General features: G+C 44.3%; 1 protein-coding gene across 3 annotated transcripts in view; it reads right to left on the minus strand.

The window, feature by feature from the left end:
• LOC109895925 (huntingtin-interacting protein 1-related protein) overlaps nucleotides 1-25,389 on the minus strand; it is a 44,487-nt gene that overhangs the window by 11,481 nt on the left and 7,617 nt on the right. For 2 of the 3 annotated variants that reach the window (XM_020490035.2, XM_020490037.2), the window contains exons 2-20: nucleotides 16,400-16,463; nucleotides 15,878-16,020; nucleotides 15,072-15,128; nucleotides 14,691-14,771; nucleotides 11,167-11,243; nucleotides 10,771-10,832; nucleotides 9,906-10,046; nucleotides 6,854-6,911; nucleotides 5,558-5,633; nucleotides 5,264-5,428; nucleotides 5,061-5,116; nucleotides 4,823-4,895; nucleotides 2,668-2,851; nucleotides 2,475-2,563; nucleotides 1,459-1,575; nucleotides 1,243-1,344; nucleotides 729-923; nucleotides 326-473; nucleotides 91-177 (exon numbers count right to left, since the gene is read on the minus strand). In XM_020490035.2, the coding sequence (XP_020345624.1) occupies nucleotides 91-177; nucleotides 326-473; nucleotides 729-923; nucleotides 1,243-1,344; nucleotides 1,459-1,575; nucleotides 2,475-2,563; nucleotides 2,668-2,851; nucleotides 4,823-4,895; nucleotides 5,061-5,116; nucleotides 5,264-5,428; nucleotides 5,558-5,633; nucleotides 6,854-6,911; nucleotides 9,906-10,046; nucleotides 10,771-10,832; nucleotides 11,167-11,243; nucleotides 14,691-14,771; nucleotides 15,072-15,128; nucleotides 15,878-16,020; nucleotides 16,400-16,463 (1,975 nt within the window). The remainder of the gene's footprint in view (nucleotides 1-90; nucleotides 178-325; nucleotides 474-728; nucleotides 924-1,242; nucleotides 1,345-1,458; nucleotides 1,576-2,474; nucleotides 2,564-2,667; nucleotides 2,852-4,822; nucleotides 4,896-5,060; nucleotides 5,117-5,263; nucleotides 5,429-5,557; nucleotides 5,634-6,853; nucleotides 6,912-9,905; nucleotides 10,047-10,770; nucleotides 10,833-11,166; nucleotides 11,244-14,690; nucleotides 14,772-15,071; nucleotides 15,129-15,877; nucleotides 16,021-16,399; nucleotides 16,464-25,389) is intronic. The other variant, XM_020490036.2, reaches the window with a different exon arrangement.

Here is a 25,389-nt window from a genome sequence, read left to right on the forward strand (position 1 = left end):
TAACGAGCACTCATGACCATTATCACTGTGTTTGCTCAAAGACGACTAATTATATCAAAAACACTGAGCACAAAGTAATGAGCAACTCACCTCCCATGTTCGTCAGGTAGTCTGAGTGACCCCTTTTCACTTTGTCAATGGAGCCTAAAGTGGCAGCTGCCCGACTGACAAGGTAATCTGTGGTGGTGGAGAGAAAGATAAAATCTTGAAAAGCATTATTTTTATAAATTTACACACATGCATGGATGAGTCATCTTTCACTTTATATTCTAAGTGATATGAACAGCATCTCTCTGTGTGTATGTGTACGTTCACTCATTTTAACCTGGGGAGCTGGTGCAGCGGATGTGCAGGGGGTCGTCCAGTTTGGCCACAGCATCCTGGATGATGCTCTCAGCCTCAGAGACCGTTCCCTGCAGCAGAGAGAACTGCTCCTCCAGCAGCTTCTGCTGTAGCTGCTCCTCACAGCTAGACTACACAGACGCAATGAGACAGTCAGACATACGGTCAGAGGGAAAAATAGATGGGCACAGACATACTAATGGTTTATCTTATATTGTGCAGACAGCCAAATTGTTCAATGATTAAAGAAAATCTATCACTTTGCAATACACAGTCTGAGTAATAGGGGATTTGACCAGCAGTATAGCTTTTGTCTATTTTCTTTTTTGCAATCAACAAATGACAAAGCAGCTGACTGAACTCTGTGCGGTGCTGTCCTGACTGACCTTCTCCTGCAGCCTGCCCTGCAGCTCTCCCAGCTCCCTGGTGCTCCTCTCCCTCTCCTGCTGCAGGGACGACTGCTGCAGCTGTGCAGCATGGCGCAGGGCTGACAGTGCTGCCTCCTTCTCACTCACAGAGTGCATCAGACGCTCCTTCTCCGCCTGCAGGGCGGACATGGATCTGGTCTGCTGTTCCCCAACCTGGGAGAGAGGGAGGAGGGAGAGAGAGAGGGTAGAGAAGAGACAGGAAGAGGGAGAAGGCAGATAACAGAATAATGGGTACATTAACTTTTGTGAGGAAAAGCCTTTTCTGATATTTGTGAGACTTTCATGTGATCACTTCCTCACACAGTGCAGGTTCCTATAGCCTTCACAGACAATTCTGATTTGCAAGTCTGGAAAGTGGGGCGATTCTTTTGCATCTAGTTTTGCATGATGGTGAATCACATGAGTCCCCTGTGTCATTACAGAGTGGAGGGAACCCACTTTATTCAGTATTTACTGCATCATCACCACAGACCTTCTCGTTGCTCTGCAGAGTGCCTTTGACACGTTCCACTTCTGCCTTCTTCTCCTCAAACTCTCTTTTAAGCTTCTCCATCTCAAACTTCTGCTCCTCAAGCTGCAATGATAAGACAATAACATTATTCAGTCATTTAGACAAAAGGTTAATACAGTACTGAAATATAACATTAACAGTACTGGATCACTATTTCTAATACTCAATAACATTAACCTTCATGTCAGCATCCTGTTTGATGCGATCCACCTCAAAAGCCAACTGCTGCTTAGTCCTCTCCACCTCCTCCTGAGTCTGCTGGGTGGCTGACAGCATCTTCACTGTGTCTGCACTCTGCCAACACAATGTCACATATACGTTGTTAAACATTCTCTTCACACTATACAGAAAAATAACATTCAGTTGAGTCTGAGTCTATATGGGTTGGCGCCCCCCCTTGGGTTGTGCCGTGGCGGAGATCTTTGTGGGCTCTACTCGGCCTTGTTTCAGGATGGTAAGTTGGTGGTTGAAGATATCCCTCTAGTGGTGTGGGGGCTGTGCTTTGGCAAAGTGGGTGGGGTTATATCCTTCCTGTTTGGCCCTGTCCGGGGGTGTCCTCGGATGGGGCCAGTGTCTCCTGACCCCTCCTGTCTCAGCCTCCAGTATTTATGCTGCAGTAGTTTATGTGTCGGGGGGCTATGGTCAGTGTGTTATATCTGGAGTACTTCTCCTGTCCTATCCGGTGTCCTGTGTGAATTTAAGTATGCTCTCTCTAATTCTCTCTCTCTCGGAGGAGGACCTGAGCCCTAGGACCATGCCTCAGGACTACCTGACATGATGACTCCTTGCTGTACCCAGTCCACCTGGCCGTGCTGCTGCTCCAGTTTCAACTGTTCTGCCTGTGATTATTATTATTTGACCATGCTGGTCATTTATGAACATTTGAACATCTTGGCCATGTTCTGTTATAATCTCCACCCGGCACAGCCAGAAGAGGACTGGCCACCCCACATAGCCTGGTTCCTCTAGGTTTCTTCCTAGGTTTTGGCCTTTCTAGGGAGTTGTTCCTAGCCACCGTGCTTCTACACCTGCATTGCTTGCTGTTTGGAGTTTTAGGCTGGGTTTCTGTACAGAACTTTGAGATATCAGCTGATGTACGAAGGGCTATATAAATACATTTGATTTGATATGAGCATATGTGGAGAAAACCACAATGAAAACAGAGGTGAGTGAGGTTCCTCATAAGTGTGTACCTTCCTGAGCAGTTCCGCATGGCTAGACACTAGCTCAGTGTGCTTCTCCTTCAGCTTGTTATAGCGCTGCTCTGTGGCCTGGGCTCTTGCTGGGTAGCAAAATGGGGGTCAGAGACAAGAGGGAGACGTCAGTGTGTGTTCAATACAATGTGATTGAACATGTATGCCAGATTTAGTGAGTGGCGTCTCTTACTCTCAGCCTCTCCGAAGGTGGCCTGCACACTCTCGTGCTCAGCATTGCGGCGGCGCGTGGCCTCCAGCTCCATGCGCAGCTGCTCGTTCTCCACCAAGGCACGCTGTTTCTGCACCCGCTGCTCCTCCAGCTCCGCCTCCAGACTGTTGATCTGGGACTTAAGCTGAGTGATGTAGCGCTGGGCCTTCAGGAGGGAGGAGGTAGGTAGTCAGTCAGTCACCATAGTAAACCTCCCCTGGGTAGATGATCACTACCACCACAGGACACCATGACATGGCACTAGTGGATGAGGGCCTCAGACGGGGGAAACAAAAGTGTTGAGTGGTACAAATTTTTACAAAATATATACAATTTCAGGTTAGGACGGCTCAATTCAACATCACAGGCATAAACCTTTAGCAACAGTTAAGAAACAGGCCACATTAGGAGCCAGCCATTTGCAGAAATTGGGGTCAACAGTACATTTCACACTGTGTCCCAGACACATCTTCTGGTCTTCTCTGACCAGACAGACGTCATTTCCCATTCTGAGACAAGCTGCCACATTCCACATGTCACGTTTCATCTTTGCATTCACCCAACACATGACCTAAATTCCTCTCTCCTTTACAAATCAACCATGTCTACCACTGTCAAAACTTGGTTATCAGTGTTTCCCCTAAGTACACGGAGTAGCCAGCCAAATAGAAAAAGTAGCCAGCCAGGTGTCCCCAGGCTTTTCATAATTTATCTGCAGATAATTGTCAAAAAGTATATCAGTACGCAAATTAGGGAGATCAACTTTATTCAGTCATTTTGACACCTTTTATAAACGAAACAACACTTGCTGTTCGGTCGTCAATCAAAGGATAGTCAATAGCCTACGCGCCATGACTCCGTGGCTGGCTAGATAGCTAGAAGATGTATAGTGTTCATTTTGGCAGGAGAGGGCTTGACAGACTTTTCTGACTAGAGAATAGAAACTTAAATGAAAAGTAGTAGTTATTTTTTGAAGTGGGGAAAAGTAGCTTGGTGTTTAGGGAAAACAATGTGCTGGTTGCTCTTCCATGCCGTCTCTAGGAGGGGTGCGTCACTTGAGTGGGTTGATGTGATCTTCCTGTCCAGTTTGGCACCCCCCTCGGGTTCGTGCTGTGCCATGGGGGAGATCTTCGTGGGCTATACTCAGCCTTGTCTCAGGGTAGTAAGTTGGTGGTCTGTTGTTATCCCTCTAGTGGTGTGGGGACTGTGCTTTGGCAAAGTGGCTGGGGTTATATCCTGCCTGGTTGGCCCTGTCCAGGGGTATCGTCGGACGGGGCCAGTGTCTCCCGACCCCTCCTGTCTCAGCATCCAGTATTTATGCTGCAATAGTTTGTGTGTCGGGGGCTAGGATCAGTCTGTTATATCTGGAGTATTTCTCCTGTCCTATCCAGTGTCCTGTGTGAATTTAAGTATGCTCCCTCTAACTCTCTCTTCTCTCTGAGGACCTGAGCCCTAGGACCATGCCTCAGAACTATCTGGCCTGATGACCCCTTGCTTGTCCCCAGTCCACCTGGTCGTGCTGCTGCTCCAGTTTCAACTGTCCTGCTTGCGGCTATGGAACCCTGACCTGTTCACCGGATGTGCTACCTTGTCCCAGACCTTCTGTTTTCAACAATCTCTACCGCACCTGCTGTCTCTAACTCTGAATGTTCAGCTATGAAAAGCTACCTGACATTTACTTCTGAGGTGCTGACCTGTTGCACCCTCTACAACCACTGTGACTATTATTATTTGACCCTGCTGGTCATCTATGAACGTTTGAACATCTTAGCCATGTACTGTTATAATCTCCACCCGGCACAGCCAGAAGAGGACTGGCCACCCCTCAGAGCCTGGTTCCTCTCTAGGTTTCTTCCTAGGTTCCTGCCTTTCTAGGGAGTTTTTCCTAGCCACCGTGCTTCTACATCTGCATTGCTTGCTGTTTGGAGTTTTAGGCTGGGTTTCTGTACAGCACTTTGTGACATTGGCTGAGGTATAAAGCCCTTTAGGGCTTTATAAATACATATGATTGATATCAATTTTTAACAGGAATAATTAACCCTTAAATAGTATTATTTGAGGTACAAGTCATTTATTTTTAGCTAGGTATGACATCTGTAAAATCTGTTTAAGGGAGTTAAAACTCATGTCTACTTACCTCTCCTTTGACCCTTTCCAGATCTGTCCTCAATAGCTCCAAGTCCCGCTTGAGGTTCTCAATCTGGATATCCCTGTGGACCAGAAGACATACAGCCACTAACCTTTAAGATACACACACAAGCACACTACTAACTCAATTCACAAGAAGATATCCAGACATGTCAGTTCAAAAAACATCACCAGTTTACATATCCTTCCGTTTCAAACACACCAATGCTAAAATACCAATGACTAACCTGTCATCAAAACCACCATTGGCAGGTCCAAAGGTTTGATCAAATATGTCGAACTGCTAAAGGAAAAGTCAGAGAAGACGCATGAATGCTTATACAATCTACAGCCAAAATTAGTGCTACTTTAAAAAAATAAAACATACACATTCAATGGGCCAACACATGTTGCCCTCAGAGGTCATGACCCTGTGCCCTATAAGTCGTACCTGTGGCACCGCCATGCTGGGCACGGTGACGTCACTGACATTGATCAGCGGTTCAGGGTCGTCATCGTCATCATCCACCTGTTCGGGCTCATCCTCGTCTGGGATGACCACCACTGGCCTTGCATGCTTGGCCAGGGAAGCCGCATGCAGGAAATTAGGAGGGGACTGGGGATGAACACACACACACAAATAAATAAGACAGGACTATAAAACACAGATGGCTCCACAATCTAGGAAGTGTGGTTGAGTCCCAATAGAGTATCTTTCCCCTACTATGTCGGTCTATGCTCTTACTTCTGGCAGCTTGGGGATCTGGATGAGTCTCTTGAAGTACATCATGTCTCTGGCTTTGTTGAAGAAGGTCTTGAGGCTGTAAGGCAAATATTTCAATCACCGATTTGAATGATACCACTATAATCTACAAGAACATACCATTTTCTAAAATGTGTTGTATTATTGCATCCCTAAAATAGAGGAGGATGTGTATAGGATAGAATGAAATAAAACAAATAGAACCAAGTTTCACTTACTTAGCTAGCAAATGCAGCTAGATAGTTTTGCCTACTCAGAGGGGTGCCATGTTACCTAGCTGGACTAGCCAACAACACTGGAACTCTTCCAAGTCAAGGTAAGCTTTTGGTTTTTACAAATGTATTGGCACTGGGGCCCACCAGTGTTAGTGCTAAACTACTTACTGACTGTACACTAACTTTACTGATTGATTGTATAGCGGGTTTACTAACGTGTTAGTTATATTAGCTATGTTGACTATGACATTACTTTAGCTAATATGGTGACAATGATGTAGGCTGTGTAGCGGTTACAATATGGTTTGGCTTGGAAAGGAATGTGAACTGTGTTTACATGTGATCAGGGGCGTATTCATTCCGCCGATTCTATTGAAAAATGTTTCTTAAAAAGGAAGCAAATGGAACGAAATGGGGATAAACACACCTGAATTTGTCCATTATAAACTCTTGTTTATAACTGTTGGACAAATGACTACACCCTAGATCAGCTAGATGCAGGCAAGAGTGTTCAAGGTGGTATTGAATGTGTCACTATTCACAGGCTAGGTTGTAGCAACCTCATGATGGGTACAGGGAAAATGTGTGTATCACGCAGTAGCCTAAACCTATCGATGTTACATTGAACTGGGTAAATGGAATATGAATGACAGTCATCCAATATGTTGTAATAGAAATAAGGCCATGCTCATAAACAGCACCGACCGCCACTGATGCCAAGGTATCCACTAACACATCAAGCTCCCTCTCTGCTCTCTTTCTGGGCTGATTGTTGTGCAGGTCGGTATTATTTCTATGTCACTGGTACACTATCTGAAATGCTCAGACTCAGCCCCTTCTCACTTTCACAGATGTGTGTCTGACTGTGACGACATGATGACACATTACAATGGGTGGAAGCTGGGTGTTAAGCACCAAGATATTTGCAATGGCTCAGGGTAACAGGCCAGGGGGAGGGACAGGCAGGATTGTGCTGCAGCCTCCCTGTTACACTGAGGCTCCCTTCCTCCCTCACGTTCCTACCCCCTCATTTACTAGCAGCCCGAGCTCCTGGGTGACTTACCTGTGGAACTGGTCATGGAAACGATCACGATGTCCTTGCAGGGTGTCTGCTGGGAGACCTGAAATCCAGGACATGCAATAGACAAAGTCACAAAAAAATACTTTGAAACAAGTTGAGTCTAATCATGTTAGCAAAGCGTAGTTTAGAGCAAGTAGACACATGGAACTACTATTAATAACACTTTGCCTCACATTTGTGATCTCCAGTTATTTTCCTTTCATTGATTAGACTACCAAAGGGACAAATTTTAATCTTATGCTTCACGGAGTCTTGGCTGAACGACAACAACAACATACAGCTGGCTGGTTATACAATGTACCAGCAAGATAGAAAAGTGGCGTCTGGTTAGACAAGGGGTAGCAGTCTATGTATTTTTGTAAACAGCTGGTGCACGATATCTAAGGATGTCTCGAGCTATTGCTTGCCTGAGGTAGAGTATCTCATGATAAGCTGTAGACCACACTACCTACCGAGAGAGTTTATCATCTGTATTCTGTATTCTTTGTAGCTGTTTACATACCACCACAGTCAGAGGCTGGCACTAAGACAGCATTGAATGAGCTGTATTCCACCATAAGCAAACAAGAAAACACTTACCCAGAGGCGGCACTCCTAGGAGCCGGGGACTTTAATGCGGGGAATGTTAAATGTGCAACCAGAAGAAAAAGAACTCTGGACCACCTATACTCCACACACAGATGCATACAAAGCTCTCCCTCACCCTCCATTTGGCAAATCTGACCACAATGCTATTCTCCTGATTCCTGCTTACAAGCAAATATTAAAGCAGGAAGCACCAGTGACTAGATCAATAAAAAAAAGTGGTCAGAGAAAGCAGATGCTAAGCTACAGTACTGTTTTGCTATCACAGACTGGAATATGTTCCGGGATTTCTCCGATGGCATTGAAGAGTATACCACATCAGTCATTGGCTTCATCAATAAGTGCATTGATGACGTCGCCCCCAGTGACTGTACATACATACCCCCACCAGAAGCCATTGATTACAGGCAGCATCCGCACTGAGCTAAAGGCTAGAGCTGCCGATGTCAAGGAGCGGGACTCTAACCCGGAAGCTTATAAGAAATCCTGCTATGCCCTCTGACGAACCTTCAAACGGGCAAAGCGTCAATACAGTACTAAGATCGAATCGTACTACACCGGCTCTGACGCTCGTTGGATGTGACAGGGCTTGCAAACTATTACAGACTACAAAGGGAAGCACAGCCGAGAGCTATATGCTCGCTTCGAGGCAAATAACACTGAAACATGCATGAGAGCACCAGCTGTTCCGGAAGAATGTGATCACGACTTCCGCAGCCGATGTGAGTAAGACCTTTAAACAGGTCAACATTCACAAGGCCGCAGGGCCAGACGGATTACCAGGACGTGTACTGCGAGCATGCGCTGACCAATTGGCAAGTGTCTTTACTGACATTTTCAACCACTCCCTGTCTGAGTCTGTAATACCAACATGTTCTAAGCAGACCACCATAGTCCCTGTGCCCAAGAACGCTAAGGTAACCTGCCTAAAGACTACCAACCCGTGGCACTCGTCTGTCGCCATGAAGTGCTTTGAAAGGCTGGTCATGGCTCACAAACACCATCAGAGAAACCCACTTCAATTTGCATACCGCCCCCAACAGATCCACAAACTCTATTGCACTCCACACTGCCCTTTCCCACCTGAACAAAAGGAACACCTATGTGAGAATGCTATTCATTGACTACAGCTCAGCATTCAACACCATAATGCCCTCAAAGCTCATCAATAAGCTAAGGTTCCTGGGACTAAACACCTCCCTCTGCAACTGGATCCTGGACCTCCTGATGGGCCAGCCCCAGCTGGTAAGGGTAGGTAAGAACAAATCCACCACGCTGATCCTCAACACAGGTGCCCCTCAGGGGTGCATGCTCAGTACCCTCCTGTACTCCCTGTTCACTCATGACTGCACGGCCAGGCACGACTCCAACACCATCATTAAATTTACCGATGACACAACAATGGTAGGCCTGATCCCCGACGAGACAGCCTATAGGGAGGTCAGAGACCTGGCCGTGTGGTGCCAGGACAACAAACTCTCTCAATGTGATCAAGACAAAAGGAGATGATTGTGGACTACATGAAAAAGAGGACCGAGCATGCCCCCATTCTCATCAACAGGGCTGCAGTGGAGCAGGTTGAGAGCTTCAAGTTCCTTGGCATCCAAATCACCAACAAACTAACATGGTCTAAGCACACCAAGACCGTTGTGAAGAGGGCAAGACAAAGCCTATTCCCCCTCAGGAGACTGAAAAGATTTGGCATGGGTCCTCAGATCCTCAAAAAGTTCTACAGCTGCACCATTGAGAGCATCCTGACTGTTTGCAATACTGCCTGGTATAGCAACTGCTCAGCATCCGACCGCAATGGCACTACAGAGGGTAGTGTGAATGGCCCAGTACATCACTGGGGCCAAGATTCCTGCCATCCAGGACCTCTATACCAGGCAGTGTCAGAAGAAGGCCCTAAAAATTGTCAAAGACTCCAGCCACCCTAGTCATAGACTGTTCTCTCTGCTACCGCATGGTAAGCAGTACCAGGAAGTCTAGGTCCAAGAGGCTTCTAAACAGCTTCTACCCCCAAGCCAGAAGACTCCTGAGCATCTAGTCAAATGCATACCCAGACTATTTGCAGTGCACCCCCCCCCCCCCCCCTTTATACCATTGCTACTCTGTTGTCATCTATGCAGTCACTATAATAACTCTACCTACATGTACATACTACCTCAAAAAAACGGTGCCCCCGCACATTGACTCTGTAGCAGTACCCCCCTGTATATAGTCTCACCATTGTTATTTCACTGCTGCTCTTTAATTACTTGCTACTTTTATCTTTTATTCTTATCTGTATTTTTTTTCAACTGCATTGTTGGTTAGGGGCTCGTAAGTAAGCATTTCACTGTCAGGTCCACACCTGTTGTATTCGGCGCATGTGACTAATACAATTTGATGTTACAGTACATGTTGAAAAATATATGTCATGCAGTTGAGATTAAAGATGCCAACGTACAAGCGTGCAGCTTGAAGAGCAGCTTGACGGTGAAGTGGTAGAGGTGACTGCAGTCCTGAATGACCTGGATGAGGGGGGACAGGCGACACTGGCCTGACGTCAGCGTAGAGATGGCAATGGACGTGTTGAGCTGCCGGATCACTGCAGATCACACGCCAATGTATAACACATAACAAACACCACAATAAACAAACAATCTTAAAATGGGGAGGATTTAGTATCGCTGGCTTGCTTGGGTTAAACACATTTCACGGTCACTAGTTCAGAAATACAGCACTTGGACAATGGCTCAAACATTTATGAATCACCCACTCTGTGGGTGGAAAACAGTTATCAGCAGATCTAGCAGTAGGGTGGGTAGATGTGTGAAAGCACAAGGCGGTTAGGAGCTCCCATGTTTCCTGAGTACAAGATGCCCAGTTAGTCACGGAGGCAGGCAGGGTTGTTTACAGTTGTAGGGTTTGTTTATAGTTGTTCAGGATCACAGGCTGTGACAACATCCTGCAGGGCAGGGAGGTGCATGATGCAATTAAAGCCAATCAGAAGAAAAACTATTAATGTCCTCTAATAGCAAACATTTATAACCTATTTATAGGGTTTTGGTGAAATTACATGAGGGCCCTAACCATACTAAACAAAAAACCTGGTTTAGAAATGTGTTTCCCTTAACTTTTGGGGGGATTAACTCACTCCCTCAACAGCATTACAAGTGTGTGCTCACAAGTCTATTTAACTGGCCACTATCCTGCCCCTATTCCATTTCAGGCACACACACAGTTAATGGAAACAGACCACAGCCCTGTACCTCAGGTTACCCATCCTTTGAGAGGTGGAGGTAGGTAGGTAGGCAACCTTGGATTCTCACCTGTCTCAGCTAGCCTCAGCTCTGTATCCAGGTAATCAAACACTTCCACAGTGAGCTGGAACCTGCAGGAGTGAAGTCGATACCCCCCTTAGTAACAAGGCTAATGGCTTCCTTAAGAAAAGAGCAGCAGGTTTTCTCCCTTGTCTCCACAGTTCTCCATCTCTACTTAAAATGGCGACAAAATGGTATGCTGGCCTTCTTTGAATCAGAAAGAATGTTAAGTTTATATTTTATATCAATAATTTACTTCACTTGATCTATGTCAATTAAATGTATACACATTTGTTTGATGTCCCTGTATGATATTCTGATAACTCCTTAACAGGAGAGGGAGTGCACGTGAGAGTGCCAGGGATGTGTGGAGACTGGAGAGGGAGGAGTAGAGAACACACTCACACATTATTGATGTCTGTTCCTGCAACGCGCTCCAGAACCTCATCTGTTACCTCTAGGTTGGCTCGGATTTCAGAATGCTGCACAGAAGACAAAAGGATTGCAAAAATAATCCAACAATTCTTGTACATCATTTCTCAAGGATGGTAGAACATTAGAAATATCTAATGACCTCACATGTACAGTGGGGCAAAAAAGTATTTAGTCAGCCACCAATTGTGCAAGTTCTCCCACTTAAAAAGATGAGGCCTGTAATTTTCATCATAGGTACACTTCAACTATGACAGACAAAATGAGAAGAAAAAAAATCCAGAAAATCACATTGTAGGATTTTTAAATTAATGAATTTGCAAATTATGGTGGAAAATAAGTATTTGGTCAATAACAAAAGTTTCTCAATACTTTGTTATATACCCTTTGTTGGCAATGACAAAGGTCAAACGTTTTCTGTAAGTCTTCACAAGGTTTTCACACACTGTTGCTGGTATTTTGGCCCATTCCTCCATTCAGATCTCCTATAGAGCAGTGATGTTTTGGGGCTGTTGCTGGGCAATACGGACTTTCAACTCCCTCCAAAGATTTTCTATGGGGTTGAGATCTGGAGACTGGCTAGGCCACTCCAGGACCTTGAAATGCTTCTTACGAAGCCCCTCCTTCGTTGCCCGGGCGGTGTGTTTGGGATCATTGCCATGCTGAAAAGACCCAGCCACGTTTCATCTTCAATGCCCTTGCTGATGGGAGGTTTTCACTCAATCTCACGATACATGGCCAAATTCATTCTTTCCTTTACACGGATCAGTCGTCCTGGTCCCTTTGCAACAAAAAACAGCCCGAAAGCATGATGTTTCCACCCCCATGCTTCACAGTAGGTATGGTGTTCTTTGGATGCAACTCCGCATTCTTTGTCCTCCAAACACAACGAGTTGAGTTTAACAAAAAGTTATATTTTGGTTTCATCTGACATTCTCCCAATCTTCTTCTTGATTATCCAAATGCTCTCTAGCAAACTTCAGACGGGCCTGGACATGTACTGGCTTAAGCAGGGGGACACGTCTGGCACTGCAGGAGTTGAGTCCCTGGCGGCGTAGTGTGTTACTGATGGTAGGCTTTGTTACTTTGGTCCCAGCTCTCTGTAGGTCATTCACTAGGCCCCCCCGTGTGGTTCTGGGATTTTTGCTCACCGTTCTTGTGATCATTTTGACCCCCACGGGGTGAGATCTTGCGTGGAGCCCCAGGTCGAGGGAGATTATCAGTGGTCTTGTATGTCTTCCATTTCCTAATAACTGCTCCCACAGTTGATTTCTTCAAACCAAGCTGCTTACCTATTGCAGATTCAGTCTTCCCAGCCTGGTGCAGGTCTACAATTTTGTTTCTGGTGTCCTGACAGCTCTTTGGTCTTGGCCATTGTGGAGTTTGGAGTGTGACTGTTTGAAGTTGTGGACAGGTGTCTTTTATACTGATAACAAGTTCAAACAGGTGCCATTAATACAGGTAACGAGTGGAGGACAGAGGAGCCTCTTAAAGAAGAAGTTACAGGTCTGTGAGAGCCAGAAATCTTGTTTGTTTGTAGGTGACCAAATACTTATATTCCACCATAATTTGCAAATAAATTCATTAAATCCTACAATGTGGGCCTCCCGGGTGGCGCAGGGGTTAAGGGCGCTGTACTGCAGCGCCAGCTGCGCCACCAGAGACTCTCCACCGGCCGCGACCGGGAGGTCCGTGGGGTGTAGCACAATTGGCCTAGCGTCGTCCGGGTTAGGGAGGGTTTGGCCGGTAGGGAAATCCGTGTCTCATCGCGCACCAACGACTCCCGTGGAGGGCCGGGCGCAGTGCGCGCTAACCAAGGTTGCCAGGTGCACAGTGTATCCTCTGACACATTGGTGCGGCTGGCTTCCGGGTTGGATGGCGCTGTGTTAAGAAGCAGTGAGGCTTGGTTGGGTTGTGTATCGGAGGACGCATGACTTTCAACCTTTGTCTCTCCCGAGCCCGTACGGGAGTTGTAGCGATGTGACAAGATAGTAGCTACTGGATAATTGGACAATTGGATACCACGAAATTGGGGAGAAAAAGGGGTTAAATTCAACAAAAATAAAAAAATCCTGCAATGTGATTTTCTGGATTTTTTTGTCTCATTTTGTCTGTCATAGTTGATGAAATGATGAAAATTACAAGCCTCTCATCTTTTTAAGTGGGAGAACTTGCACTGACTGGTGGCTGACTAAATACTTTTTTGCCCTACTGTAAATCATTTCAAATGGCATACATTGTTTGTTTAATTAGGTGGCATTTTGTGAAATCACTTGTGGCAATGCATACAGTGGAAAGATTTGCCAATGTCTCCTTATGGTGAAGCATGTAGTACCCCAAAATTGTAGAGCAGGGGTGTCAACTCATTCTGGCCGCGGGCCTTATTTCGGTCTTCACCGAGGTCTGAAGGGCAGCACATAAAATGGATAATATTTCCTTGCTATCAAAATGTACAGAAAACAGTTCTCTACCCATTGCTTTTGGAATTATCGATGCTACCTGACTGTCTAGCTTTCTTTTTGATTACTTTTAGCAAGTTGGACAGAGTGAAGAGACAATAAAGGTCCATTATCATCTAGAGACCGTTTTGATTTGGTTTTAGTCATTCCAATGTGGATTGAGATTGTTGTTTCCCGGAATTTTAATATACATTTTTTTAATACGCAAACCACCCGTGGGCTGGATTGAATGGTCACGATGGCAACACCCACCCGTAACACGCGCTCCAGCAGGTGTATCTCACTGATCATCCCTAAAGCCAACACCTCATTTGGCTGCCTTTCCTTCCAGTTCTCTGCTGCCTGTGACTGGAACAAATTGCAAAAATCGCTGAAGTTGGAGACTTTTGTCTCCCTCACCAACTTCAAACATCTGCTATCTGAGCAGCTAACCGATCGCTGCAGCTGTGCATAGTCTATCGGTAAATAGCCCACCCATTTTTACCTACCTCATCCCCATACTGTTTTTATTTATTTACTTTTCTGCTCTTTTGCACACCAATATCTCTACCTGTACATGACCATCTGATCATTTATCACTCCAGTGTTAATCTGCAAAATTGTAATTATTCACCTACCTCCTCATGCCTTTTGCACACAATGTATATAGACTCTCCTTATTTTCTACTGTGTTATTGACTTGTTAATTGTTTACTCCATGTGTAACTCTGTTGTCTGTTCACACTGCTATGCTTTATCTTGGCCAGGTCGCAGTTGCAAATGAGAACTTGTTCTCAACTAGCCTACCTGGTTAAATAAAAGGTGAAATAAAATAAAATGGCGAGCCTAGAGTGACACGTGCTATAGAGCAGGGGTATTTAACTATTACTCAACGAGGACAGGAGCCTGCTGGTTTTCGGTTTGATCTGATAATTCATTGCACCCACCTGGTGTCCCAGTTCTAAATCAGTCCCTGATTTGAGGGAACAATGAAAAAACACAGTGGAACTGGCTTTGAGGTCCAGAGTTCAGTTTGAGGGCTAAAGAGGGTAGGCTTACCTTCACGTGGAACTCCATCTTTGTGCAGAGGAGCTTAGCGTACAGAGCCACCAGCTGGCCATATCTGTCATGAAGGTTGCCCTGGAAACAAAAGTGACCGAGCAATAAGCATTGAGCTGTGCTTTACTTCAACACAGCAAGATGCATCTCCCATTCTAGCCTTTCCTCTAATCTGCAGCAGACAGATTAACTCTGCCTGTACAGGAAGCACAATTACGGTATGAGCAGGAAGATGTTTGGAAAAAAAGAATTTCAAAACATGTCCTGCATTTTTGCCTAAACTAAATCATTAAAGGGATTTTCCCCCATTTGTTCACCCAAAACTTATTCAACCTATTCAAGCACCCCCCAACAAAAACACAGCACAATTTCCAGACTCACCCATAGTTGCCCTGTTTCAACTATGTTACTGTGATGTCTCATGCAGTCCTGAAGGCTCTGGAGGGCAAAAAGGGGATAGATAAGGTCAATTCAATAATAATATTGAAACAGTCACTCAATAATGTTCAATTATACAATTAACATTTCACCATTAAGCTAATTTGGACTAATTACGGCCTGAGGTCTGCATAAAAACCTCCATGCTTGGGACTCCCAAGTAGTGCAGCGGTCTATGGCACCGCATTGCAGTGCTAGAAGCGTTACTACACACCCGGGTTCATTCCCGGGCTGTGCCCCAACCCAGCCCCATAGGACGGTGCACAATTGGCCCAGTATCGTCCGGGTTAGGGGAGGGTTTGGCCGGTGGGGCTTTACTTGGCTCATCGCACTCTAGCGAGTCCTTTTGGCGGGCCAGGTACCTGCAGGCTGACCCCAGTTGAATGGTGTTTCCTCTGACACATTGATGCGGCTGGCTTCTGGGTTAAGCTAGCGGGTGTTAAGGAGCGAGGTTTGGCAGGTCATGTTTCGGAGGACGCATGACTCCACCTTGGCCTCTCCCGAACCCATTAGGGAGTTGCAGCGATGAGTGAGTTTGTGAGCTCTGCTCAAAGAAATATTGCATGGTTTTTTAAATATACTATAGGCTACCAATTATGCAGTATTTTCATCTAAGATCTGCCAAATGTTCCACCTAAAACCTACATGTGTATTTTCCTTTTGTCTCTACATTTTTCATTAATATATATATATTAAAAAAACAGAACCGCAGTTGTACTGGAGTGTATAGAGCAGAGAGCAGGTCTTACGTTATGGTGGCCATCCCGCAACACTTTGTGCACCACGTGGCAGAACTTCCAGCTGAGGATGGAGTTGCTGGACAAAGGGAGGCCCAAGGCATAGGACCAGAAGGTAAAGGCTCCCTTCTCTCTGTGGGTCCCCAGAATGATCCCTGTAGGGCCGTCAAGGAAGAGCCAAGAAGCAAAACACAAAGCCAAAATAATACCTCTTGTTCCCTCACATATATATTCTTTCATTTTCTCTTGCTCATGTATGATAAAAATGACAGTATTTTCAATCTAAGGAGATTAAAATAAGCTATGTTTCCATCGATGCCTGCAACAGTAAAATATACTAGGTGGCTGTATAGACTACATGATGACAAATGTCAACTCTAAAAAGCAATTACCTTCTACAGTACATTAATTCAACAACTCAAGTGGTTAAAAACAGCCCAGTTAGAAGACAGTGGGTTATCAGGCATACAAAGTTTGGAGCAAATAATAGCAAAAGGTTTGCCGTTTCCAGTTTGGGGTTATATTGAAGGATACGGCGTGCATGTTTCTCTTTCACAGGCGCCTCGTTGGAGTTGATGGCTTTGCTGATGCTGCTGAGCTGGAGGAGAGAGTAGAGAGAACAGGTTCAGGTCATAAGTCACTATGGCTACCGACCTACCACTCAGTGACATAAAACAAAAACATTTTTAATGGGAGCTAGATTCAACTTGAGTACAAGACAATCCAAAATGTGAAATTTGGAATTAATAAAAAAAAGAGCGCCATTTCTATAAACCAAATCAAATGTCAAAACAAGACACTTTAATGAACTGGCACCTTATACAAATAAAAGCCATACTGATCATCTCTTTACTTGGTTTTATTTTTGGGCCACACCACCATGCCAATCTTTATGTCCCATGTTTGTGTACAGTATATTCATGTACAGTATAGTCAGATGACCCAGGAGAGAGGGAGTGATAGGTTGTGTTCACTAGACGTGTGATCAGCAAGTCTCCACACACCCATACTATTAGGTGGAGTGGTAGCAGTTGACAAGGCAACCCTTGTTTCAACAGCACAGGGGGAGGGAGTAGTCTTTTAAACACAACAAAGGCTACTGATAAGCCATACTGTGTTTTGAAATACAAGGCCAGAGAGGAGTTGTACTGGAGATGCTGAGAATACAGCATTTTTCTGACAGAATCAGAAAAATGATTGTGTATGTTTACATGCAGAGGCTCATGTAATAAGGGTTCAATAACCACTCTGTTTTTCCTTCATTAGGCTACTGTGAGTAAACAAGACTGAACAAGCCCATAGGCTTCTGTTCCATTTACTTTGGTGTGTCCATTCATTTTAAAACATATGACATGCTTACAGCATTCCAAACGTAATTGCCGGATCCCTGCATTAGAGGGATTACAATACCTGTCAAAATGAGCATTCATATCAGTTGAAACCCTACATGCTACCAAAACACTACATGCATCAGGGCATCCTCTCTACATGTTTTGTTGTCGATAATGACAATGGAGGAAAGAGACATGTCGACACCAGCAACACAGCGCAAGCGTCCTGGCACTCAGGTAACTAGGCTAACAGGTAGATCAAGTCCAAGTGAATGGAGGGAGGAAGGGAGAGAAGCAGATAGTCAGAACTAGGTCTCAACACTTTCCTCAACGTGGTTGTGTACACTACATAGGCTTGGCCCGTCACTGATAAAGGCATAGTTAGTAACGCTAGAGGATAAGGGAACGCTCTGAATCCAAAACATGACAAGCATATTGTGACCTCTGATAGAAATAACAGTGTGTTTTAAGCCAGTCTTGTCATAGTAACCCTCAGTCTAACTTGTCCTTACATAAGATCTGCATTGAATCAACAGTTCTGAACAGTGAGAACAAACTATATTTTGACTGGCCCATACAGACCCACTGAAGACTAGCGCTACCGATTGTAATTAATAAATTAGGGAAATAAGTGTAAAATATCACATTTCTCTAGCCGACTAGTTCAGATAAATCTGTCACATATCTCCAGACTCGGAGGGTAGGAGCAAGAGCACCAAACAATGGACTACTATAGCATTCCTCACAACACAAGAACACGGAAGTATTGGCCAACAGCTCCTCATTCGGAGATCACCACCCACTCTCCCTGTGGCCCAGGATTGGCAGACATATATTATACATGTGTAGACCACAGCAGGTGAAAAAGATAAGATGGAGGAAGTTAAAAGCTCTGGAACCCCTGTTCACTCACAAGCCTGCTGTTCCATTTCAGTTCAACTAATTACATAACTGACTAATCCAGCTTGCAGTAACACGCATGAGCTGTTATGTTTAATTTATACAGATTATCTGGTACTATCCCAGCCTCTCTCTCACCCCACTTCCCCCTCAATAACCCACAGAAAGAGACAATGGTATGCTACACTGAGCAGGGGCAAATGTACATCTGTATTTTCAGTAGTAGTCAAAAGTTAGGACATCCCTACTCATTCAAGGGTTTTTATTTATTTAGACTACTTTCTACATTGTAGAACAATCGTGAAGACATCAACACTATGAATTAACACATATATGATATGAAACTTATATGATTCCATAAGTTTAATAAGTTTAACAAATCTAAATAGATTTTAGATTCTTCAAAGCAGCCAACCTTTTCCTTGATGATAGCTTTGCACACTTCGCATTTTCTCAACCAGCTTCACCTGGAATGCTTTTCCAATTGTCTTGGAGTTCCCAAACATGCTGAGCACTTGTTGGCTGCTTTTTCTTCTCTGCGGCCCAACTCATCTGAAACCATCTCAATTGGGTTGAGGTCAGGTCATCTGATGCAGCACTCCATCACTCTCCTTCTTGGTTAAATAGCCCTTACACAGCCTGGTGGTGTGTTTAGGTTCATTGTCTTGGTGAAAAACAAATGATAGTCCCACTAAGAGAAAACCAGATGGGACGGCGTATTGCTGCAGAATGCTGTGGTAGCCATGCGGTTTAAGTGAGACAGTGTCACTATGAAAGCACCCCCACACCATCACACCTCCTCCATGCTTCACGGTGGGAACAACACATGCAGAGATCATCCGTTCACCTACCCTGCGTCTCACAAAGACACGGCAGCTGGAACCAAAAATCTCAAGTTTGGACTCATCAGACCAACGGACAGATTCCACCAGTCTAATGTCCATTGCTCGTGTTTCTTGGCCCAAGCAAGTCTCTTCTTTTTATTGGTGTCTTTTAGTAGTGGTTTCTTTGCAGCAATTTGACCATGAAGGCCTGATTCACGAGAACAGTTGAGATGTGTCTGAAGCATTTATTTGGGCTGCAATTTGAGGCAATGAACGTAGCCTCTGCGGCAGAGGCAACTCTGGGTCTTCCTTCCTTTCCTGTGGTGGACCGCATGAGAGCCAGTTTCATCATAGCGCTTGATGGTTTTTGCGACTGCACTTGAAGAAACTTTTAAAGTTCTTGAAATGTTCCGGATTGACTGACCTTCATGTCTTAAAGTGATGGACTGTCATTTCTCTTTGCTTATTTGAGCTGTTCTTGCCATAATATGGACTTGGTCTTTTCCCAAATAGGGCTTTCTTCTGTATACCCCCCTACCTTGTCACAACTGATTGGCTCAAACGCATTAAGGAAAGAAATTCCACAAATGAACTTTTAACAAGGCACACATGTTAATTTAAATGCATTCCAGGTGACTACCTCATGAAGCTGGTTGAGACAATGCCAAGAGTGTACAAAGCTGTCATCAAGGCAAAGGGTGGCTACTTTGAAGAACCTCAAATATATTTTGATATGTTTAACACTTTTTTCGTTACTACATGATTCCATGTGTGTTATTTGGACCCTTTTGGGCCCTTTTGATCACTCGACTAAGCATGCCTCTCCTTAATGTCAATATGTCTTGTCCATTGCTGTTCTGGTTAGTGTTTATTGGCTTATTTCACTGTAGAGCCTCTAGTCCTGCTCACTATACCTTATCCAACCTATTAGTTCCACCACCCACACATGCAATGACATCTCCTGGTTTCAATGATGTTTCTAGAGACAATATCTCTCTTCATCACTCAATACCTAGGTTTACCTCCACTGTATTCACATCCTACCATACCTTTGTCTGTACATTATACCTTGATGCTATTTTATCGCCCCCAGAAACCTCCTTTTACTCTCTGTTCCAGACGTTCTAGACGACCAATTCTTATTGCTTTTAGCCGCACCCTTATTCTACTCCTCCTATGTTCCTCTGGCGATGTAGAGGTGAATCCAGGCCCTGCAGTGCCTAGCTCCACTCCTATTCCCCAGGCGCTCTCTTTTGACGACTTCAAAACCGTAATAGCCTTGGTTTCATGCATGTTAACATTAGAAGCCTCCTCCCTAAGTTTGTTCTATTCACTGCTTTAGCACACTCTGCCAACCTGGATGTTCTAGCTGTGTCTAAATCCTGGCTTAGGAAGACCACCAAAAATTCAGAAATTTTAATTCCAAACTACAACATTTTCAGACAAGATAGAACTGCCAAAGGGGGCGGTGTTGCAATCTACTGCAAAGATAGCCTGCAGAGTTCTGTCCTACTATCCAGGTCTGTACCCAAACAATTTGAACTTCTACTTTTAAAAATCCACCTCTCTAAAAACAAGTCTCTCACCGTTGCCGCCTGCTATAGACCACCCTCTGCCCCCAGCTGTGCTCTGGACACCATATGTGAACAATCTTCAGAGCTCGTGCTGCTAGGCGACCTAAACTGGAACATGCTTAACACCCCAGCCATCCTACAATCTAAGCTTGATGCCCTCAATCTCACACAAATTATCAATGAACCTACCAGGTACCTCCCCAAAGCCTTAAACACGGGCACCCTCATAGATATCATCCTAACCAACTTCCCCTCTAAATACACCTCTGCTGTCTTCAACCAAGATCTCAGCGATCACTGCCTCATTGCATGCATCCGTAATGGTTCAGCGGTTAAACGACCTCCACTCATCACTGTAAAACGCTCTCTGAAATACTTCAGCGAGCAGGCCTTTCTAATCGACCTGGCCAGGGTATCCTGGAAGGATATTGATCTCATCCCGTCAGTAGAGGATGCCTGGATATTTTTTTTAAATGCCTTCCTAACCATCTTAAATAAACATGCCCCATTCAAGAAATTTAGAACCAGGAACAGATATAGCCCTTGGTTCTCCCCAGACCTGACTGCCCTTAACCAATACAAAAACATCCTATGGCGTTCTGCATTAGCATCGAACAGCCCCCGTGATATGCAGCTGTTCAGGGAAGCTAGAAACCATTATACACAGGCAGTTAGAAAAGCCAAGGCTAGCTTTTTCAAGCAGAAATTTGCTTCCTGCAACACTAACTCAAAAAGGTTCTGGGACACTGTAAAGTCCATGGAGAACAAGAACACCTCCTCCCAGCTGCCCACTGCACTGAAGATAGGAAACACTGTCACCACTGATAAATCCACCATAATTGAGAATTTCAATAAGCATTTTTCTACGGCTGGCCATGCTTTCCACCTGGCTACTCCTACCCCGGTCAACAGCATTGCACCCCCAACAGCAACTCGCCCAAGCCTTCCCCATTTCTCCTTCTCCCAAATCCATTCAGCTGATGTTCTGAAAGAGCTGCAAAATCTGGACCCCTACAAATCAGCCGGGCTAGACAATCTGGACCCTTTCTAAAATTATCTGCCGAAATTGTTGCCACCCCTATTACTAGTCTGTTCAACCTCTCTTTCGTGTCGTCTGAGATTCCCAAAGATTGGAAAGCAGCTGCGGTCATCCCCCTCTTCAAAGGGGGGGACACTCTTGACCCAAACTGCTACAGACCTATATCTATCCTACCGTGCCTTTCTAAGGTCTTCGAAAGCCAAGTCAACAAACAGATTACCGACCATTTCGAATCTCATCATACCTTCTCTGCTATGCAATCTGGTTTCAGAGCTGGTCATGGGTGCACCTCAGCCACGCTCAAGGTCCTAAACGATATCTTAACCGCCATCGATAAGAAACATTACTGTGCAGCCGTATTCATTGATCTGGCCAAGGCTTTCGACTCTGTCAATCACCATATCCTCATCGGCAGACTCGACAGCCTTGGTTTCTCAAATGATTGCCTCGCCTGGTTCACCAACTACTTGTCTGATAGAGTTCAGTGTGTCAAATCGGAGGGTCTGCTGTCCGGACCTCTGGCAGTCTCTATGGGGGTGCCACAGGGTTCAATTCTTGGACCGACTCCCTTCTCTGTATACATCAATGAGGTCGCTCTTGCTGCTGGTGAGTCTCTGATCCACCTCTACGCAGACGACACCATTCTGTATACTTCCGGCCCTTCTTTGGACACTGTTAACAACCCTCCAGGCAAGCTTCAATGCCATACAACTCTCCTTCCGTGGCCTCCAATTGCTCTTAAATACAAGTAAAACTAAATGCATGCTCTTCAACCGATCGCTACCTGCACCTACCCGCCTGCCCACCTACCCGCCTGTCCATCACTACTCTGGACGGCTCTGACTTAGAATACGTGGACAACTACAAATACTTAGGTGTCTGGTTAGACTGTAAACTCTCCTTCCAGACCCATATCAAACATCTCCAATCCAAAGTTAAATCTAGAATTGGCTTCCTATTTCGCAACAAAGCATCCTTCACTCATGCTGCCAAACATACCCTTGTAAAACTGACCATCCTACCAATCCTCGACTTTGGCGATGTCATTTACAAAATAGCCTCCAATACCCTACTCAACAAATTGGATGCAGTCTATCACAGTACAATCCGTTTTGTCACCAAAGCCCCATATACTACCCACCATTGCGACCTGTACGCTCTCGTTGGCTGGCCATCGCTTCATACTCGTCGCCAAACCCACTGGCTCCATGTCATCTACAAGACCCTGCTAGGTAAAGTCCCCCCTTATCTCAGCTCGCTGGTCACCATAGCATCTCCCACCTGTAGCACACGCTCCAGCAGGTATATCTCTCTAGTCACCCCCAAAACCAATTCTTTCTTTGGCCGCCTCTCCTTCCAGTTCTCTGCTGCCAATGACTGGAACGAACTACAAATATCTCTGAAATTGGAAACACTTATCTTCCTCACTAGCTTTAAGCACCAGCTGTCAGAGCAGCTCACAGATTACTGCACCTGTACATAGCCCACCTATAATTTAGCCCAAACAACTACCTATTTCCCAACTGTATTTAATTTATTTATTTATTTTGCTCCTTTGCACCCCATTATTTTTATTTCTACTTTGCACATTCTTCCATTGCAAAACTACCATTCCAGTGTTTTACTTGCTATATTGTATTTACTTTGCCACCATGGCCTTTTTTGCCTTTCCCTCCCTTCTCACCTCATTTGCTCACATTGTATATAGACTTGTTTTTTTCTGTATTATTGACTGTATGTTTGTTTCACTCCATGTGTAACTCTGTGTCGTTGTATCTGTCGAACTGCTTTGCTTTATCTTGGCCAGGTCGCAATTGTAAATGAGAACTTGTTCTCAACTTGCCTACCTGGTTAAATAAAGGTCAAATTAAAAATTAAAAAATAAAATTTCATAGTTTTGATATGTTCACGATTGTTCTACAATGTAGAAAAAAGTTAAAAATAAAGAAAACCCTTGAATGAGTACGTGTCCAAACTTTTGACTGGTACTGCACACACAGTCACTCAATCGCAAAATAATCCCACAAACACAGGCTCATACAGACCAACACACGTTTTTACTTCACCCTCCCTCTGCCTGTATATACACAGTGATATAAATTCACTCACTCTGGTATTTACATGACATTTCTTCCTAGAATACACACATGCATCTTATCGTAAACACAGGGAAGGAGAAATACAATCTTCACATTTATCGGATATCCGATGCAGGCCTGGCAAAATTGGCCAGCAATCCCACAAAAGCATAAAGACTTCATTTAGTTAGTGAAACTCTGGAGCCACCACAACCTACCAACCTCCCCCTCTACCAAAACACGCAGTCACTAAACAAAGCACAGAGGGGCTACTGTGCGCTTAAGGGGACCACTCAGAGCGAGGGGAGATATGGAGAAAAAAAGAAAAAAAAGGAGAGGGGTGTCCTGGTTAACCGTTCTTGAGAAGCTACTGCTAGTGCTAGCCCCCTTGGCTTAGGGGACCAGAGCAAGTGATGGTTTGGATTAGGGATGGACAAGGTTATTTGAATATCTGAACAGACGTTAGTATTAGATTACTTGGGAGAGTATACTTAGATCATTTTATTTCATTTTAGACAAAGCTATGTGACATTGCTATATAGCCTACAAGGATAGACCATTACACTCAACATTTTTATAAAACATTTTTATGACAGTTAATGACAGCCACATAATGACAGCCACATAAAAAAAGATGCACCGGTTGCCTACACACGTTTCACACGTGTAGCTTGTTGTTATTGTCGTCAATCAAAGTGGTGCTACAGTCAGAGGTTCCATGTGTAGCAAGTGAAGTGCAGTGGTGGAAAAAGTACCCAACAGTTATACTTAAAGATACCTTAATAGAAAAATCACTCAAGTAAATGTGAGTCACCCAGTAAAATAGTACTTGAGTAAAAGTCTAAAAGTTATTGGTTTTATATATACTTAACAAATGTAATTTCTAAAATATGTTTAAGAACCTAAAGTATGAAATCATTACACATTCCTTATATTAAGCAAACCAGATGGCACCATTCTTGTTTTTATATTTTACGAATATAACTACACGATAAAACTCAGACATAATTTACAAACAAAACATTTTTGTTTAGTGAGTCCGCCAGGTCAGAGGCGGTAGAGATGTTCTCTTGATAAGTGTGAGAATTCAACAATTTTCCTGCCCTGCTAAGCAATCGAAATGTAAGTACTTTTGGGTGTCAGAGAAAATGTATGGAGTAAAAAGTACATTATTTTCTTTAAGAATGTAGTGGAATAAAAGTTGTCAAAAAATACAACAAAAAAATTGTGAAGTCCAGATACCTCAAAAAATTACTTAAGTACTTCACACCACTGGTGAAGTGGGAGATTTCTTATCATTGCCAAATGGAATTAAAATGACAGAATTTGCTAACTGAGAAGGAGTAGGCTACAATGATCAACCTTCGATGGAGTCGTTTTAGACATTGGACAGGGAAGCATAGCAAAATAGCCTCAATTAGCCTTGCTACTTTAGCTAGCTAGCTTCTTTACAATGATTTGATGCAGTCAAGACAGGTACTACCAGATGGTATGATAGCTAACATATGGCAGCAACAAATTTATCTAACTAGAGCGGGTCATTTTGGCTATTTTCTTCCTCCCCCCATGCCAGACTGTCACATCGCCGACTGCTCCTTTCACCCCTCCCTCCTGCTGAAACAAAATGAAGTAGATTTTTTAATATATTTTTTTAAATAAATGTATTTCGACAATCCGGATATCCAAAACAATATCATAACTTGAATACTGAAATAATTTTAAAATGCCCATTCCTAGGTTAGAGGGGTGCTTGACAATGAGGGGTTTGTGGGAGGAGG

Source organism: Oncorhynchus kisutch, linkage group LG8 (genome assembly GCF_002021735.2).
Source record: "Oncorhynchus kisutch isolate 150728-3 linkage group LG8, Okis_V2, whole genome shotgun sequence".
NCBI lineage: Eukaryota > Metazoa > Chordata > Actinopteri > Salmoniformes > Salmonidae > Oncorhynchus > Oncorhynchus kisutch.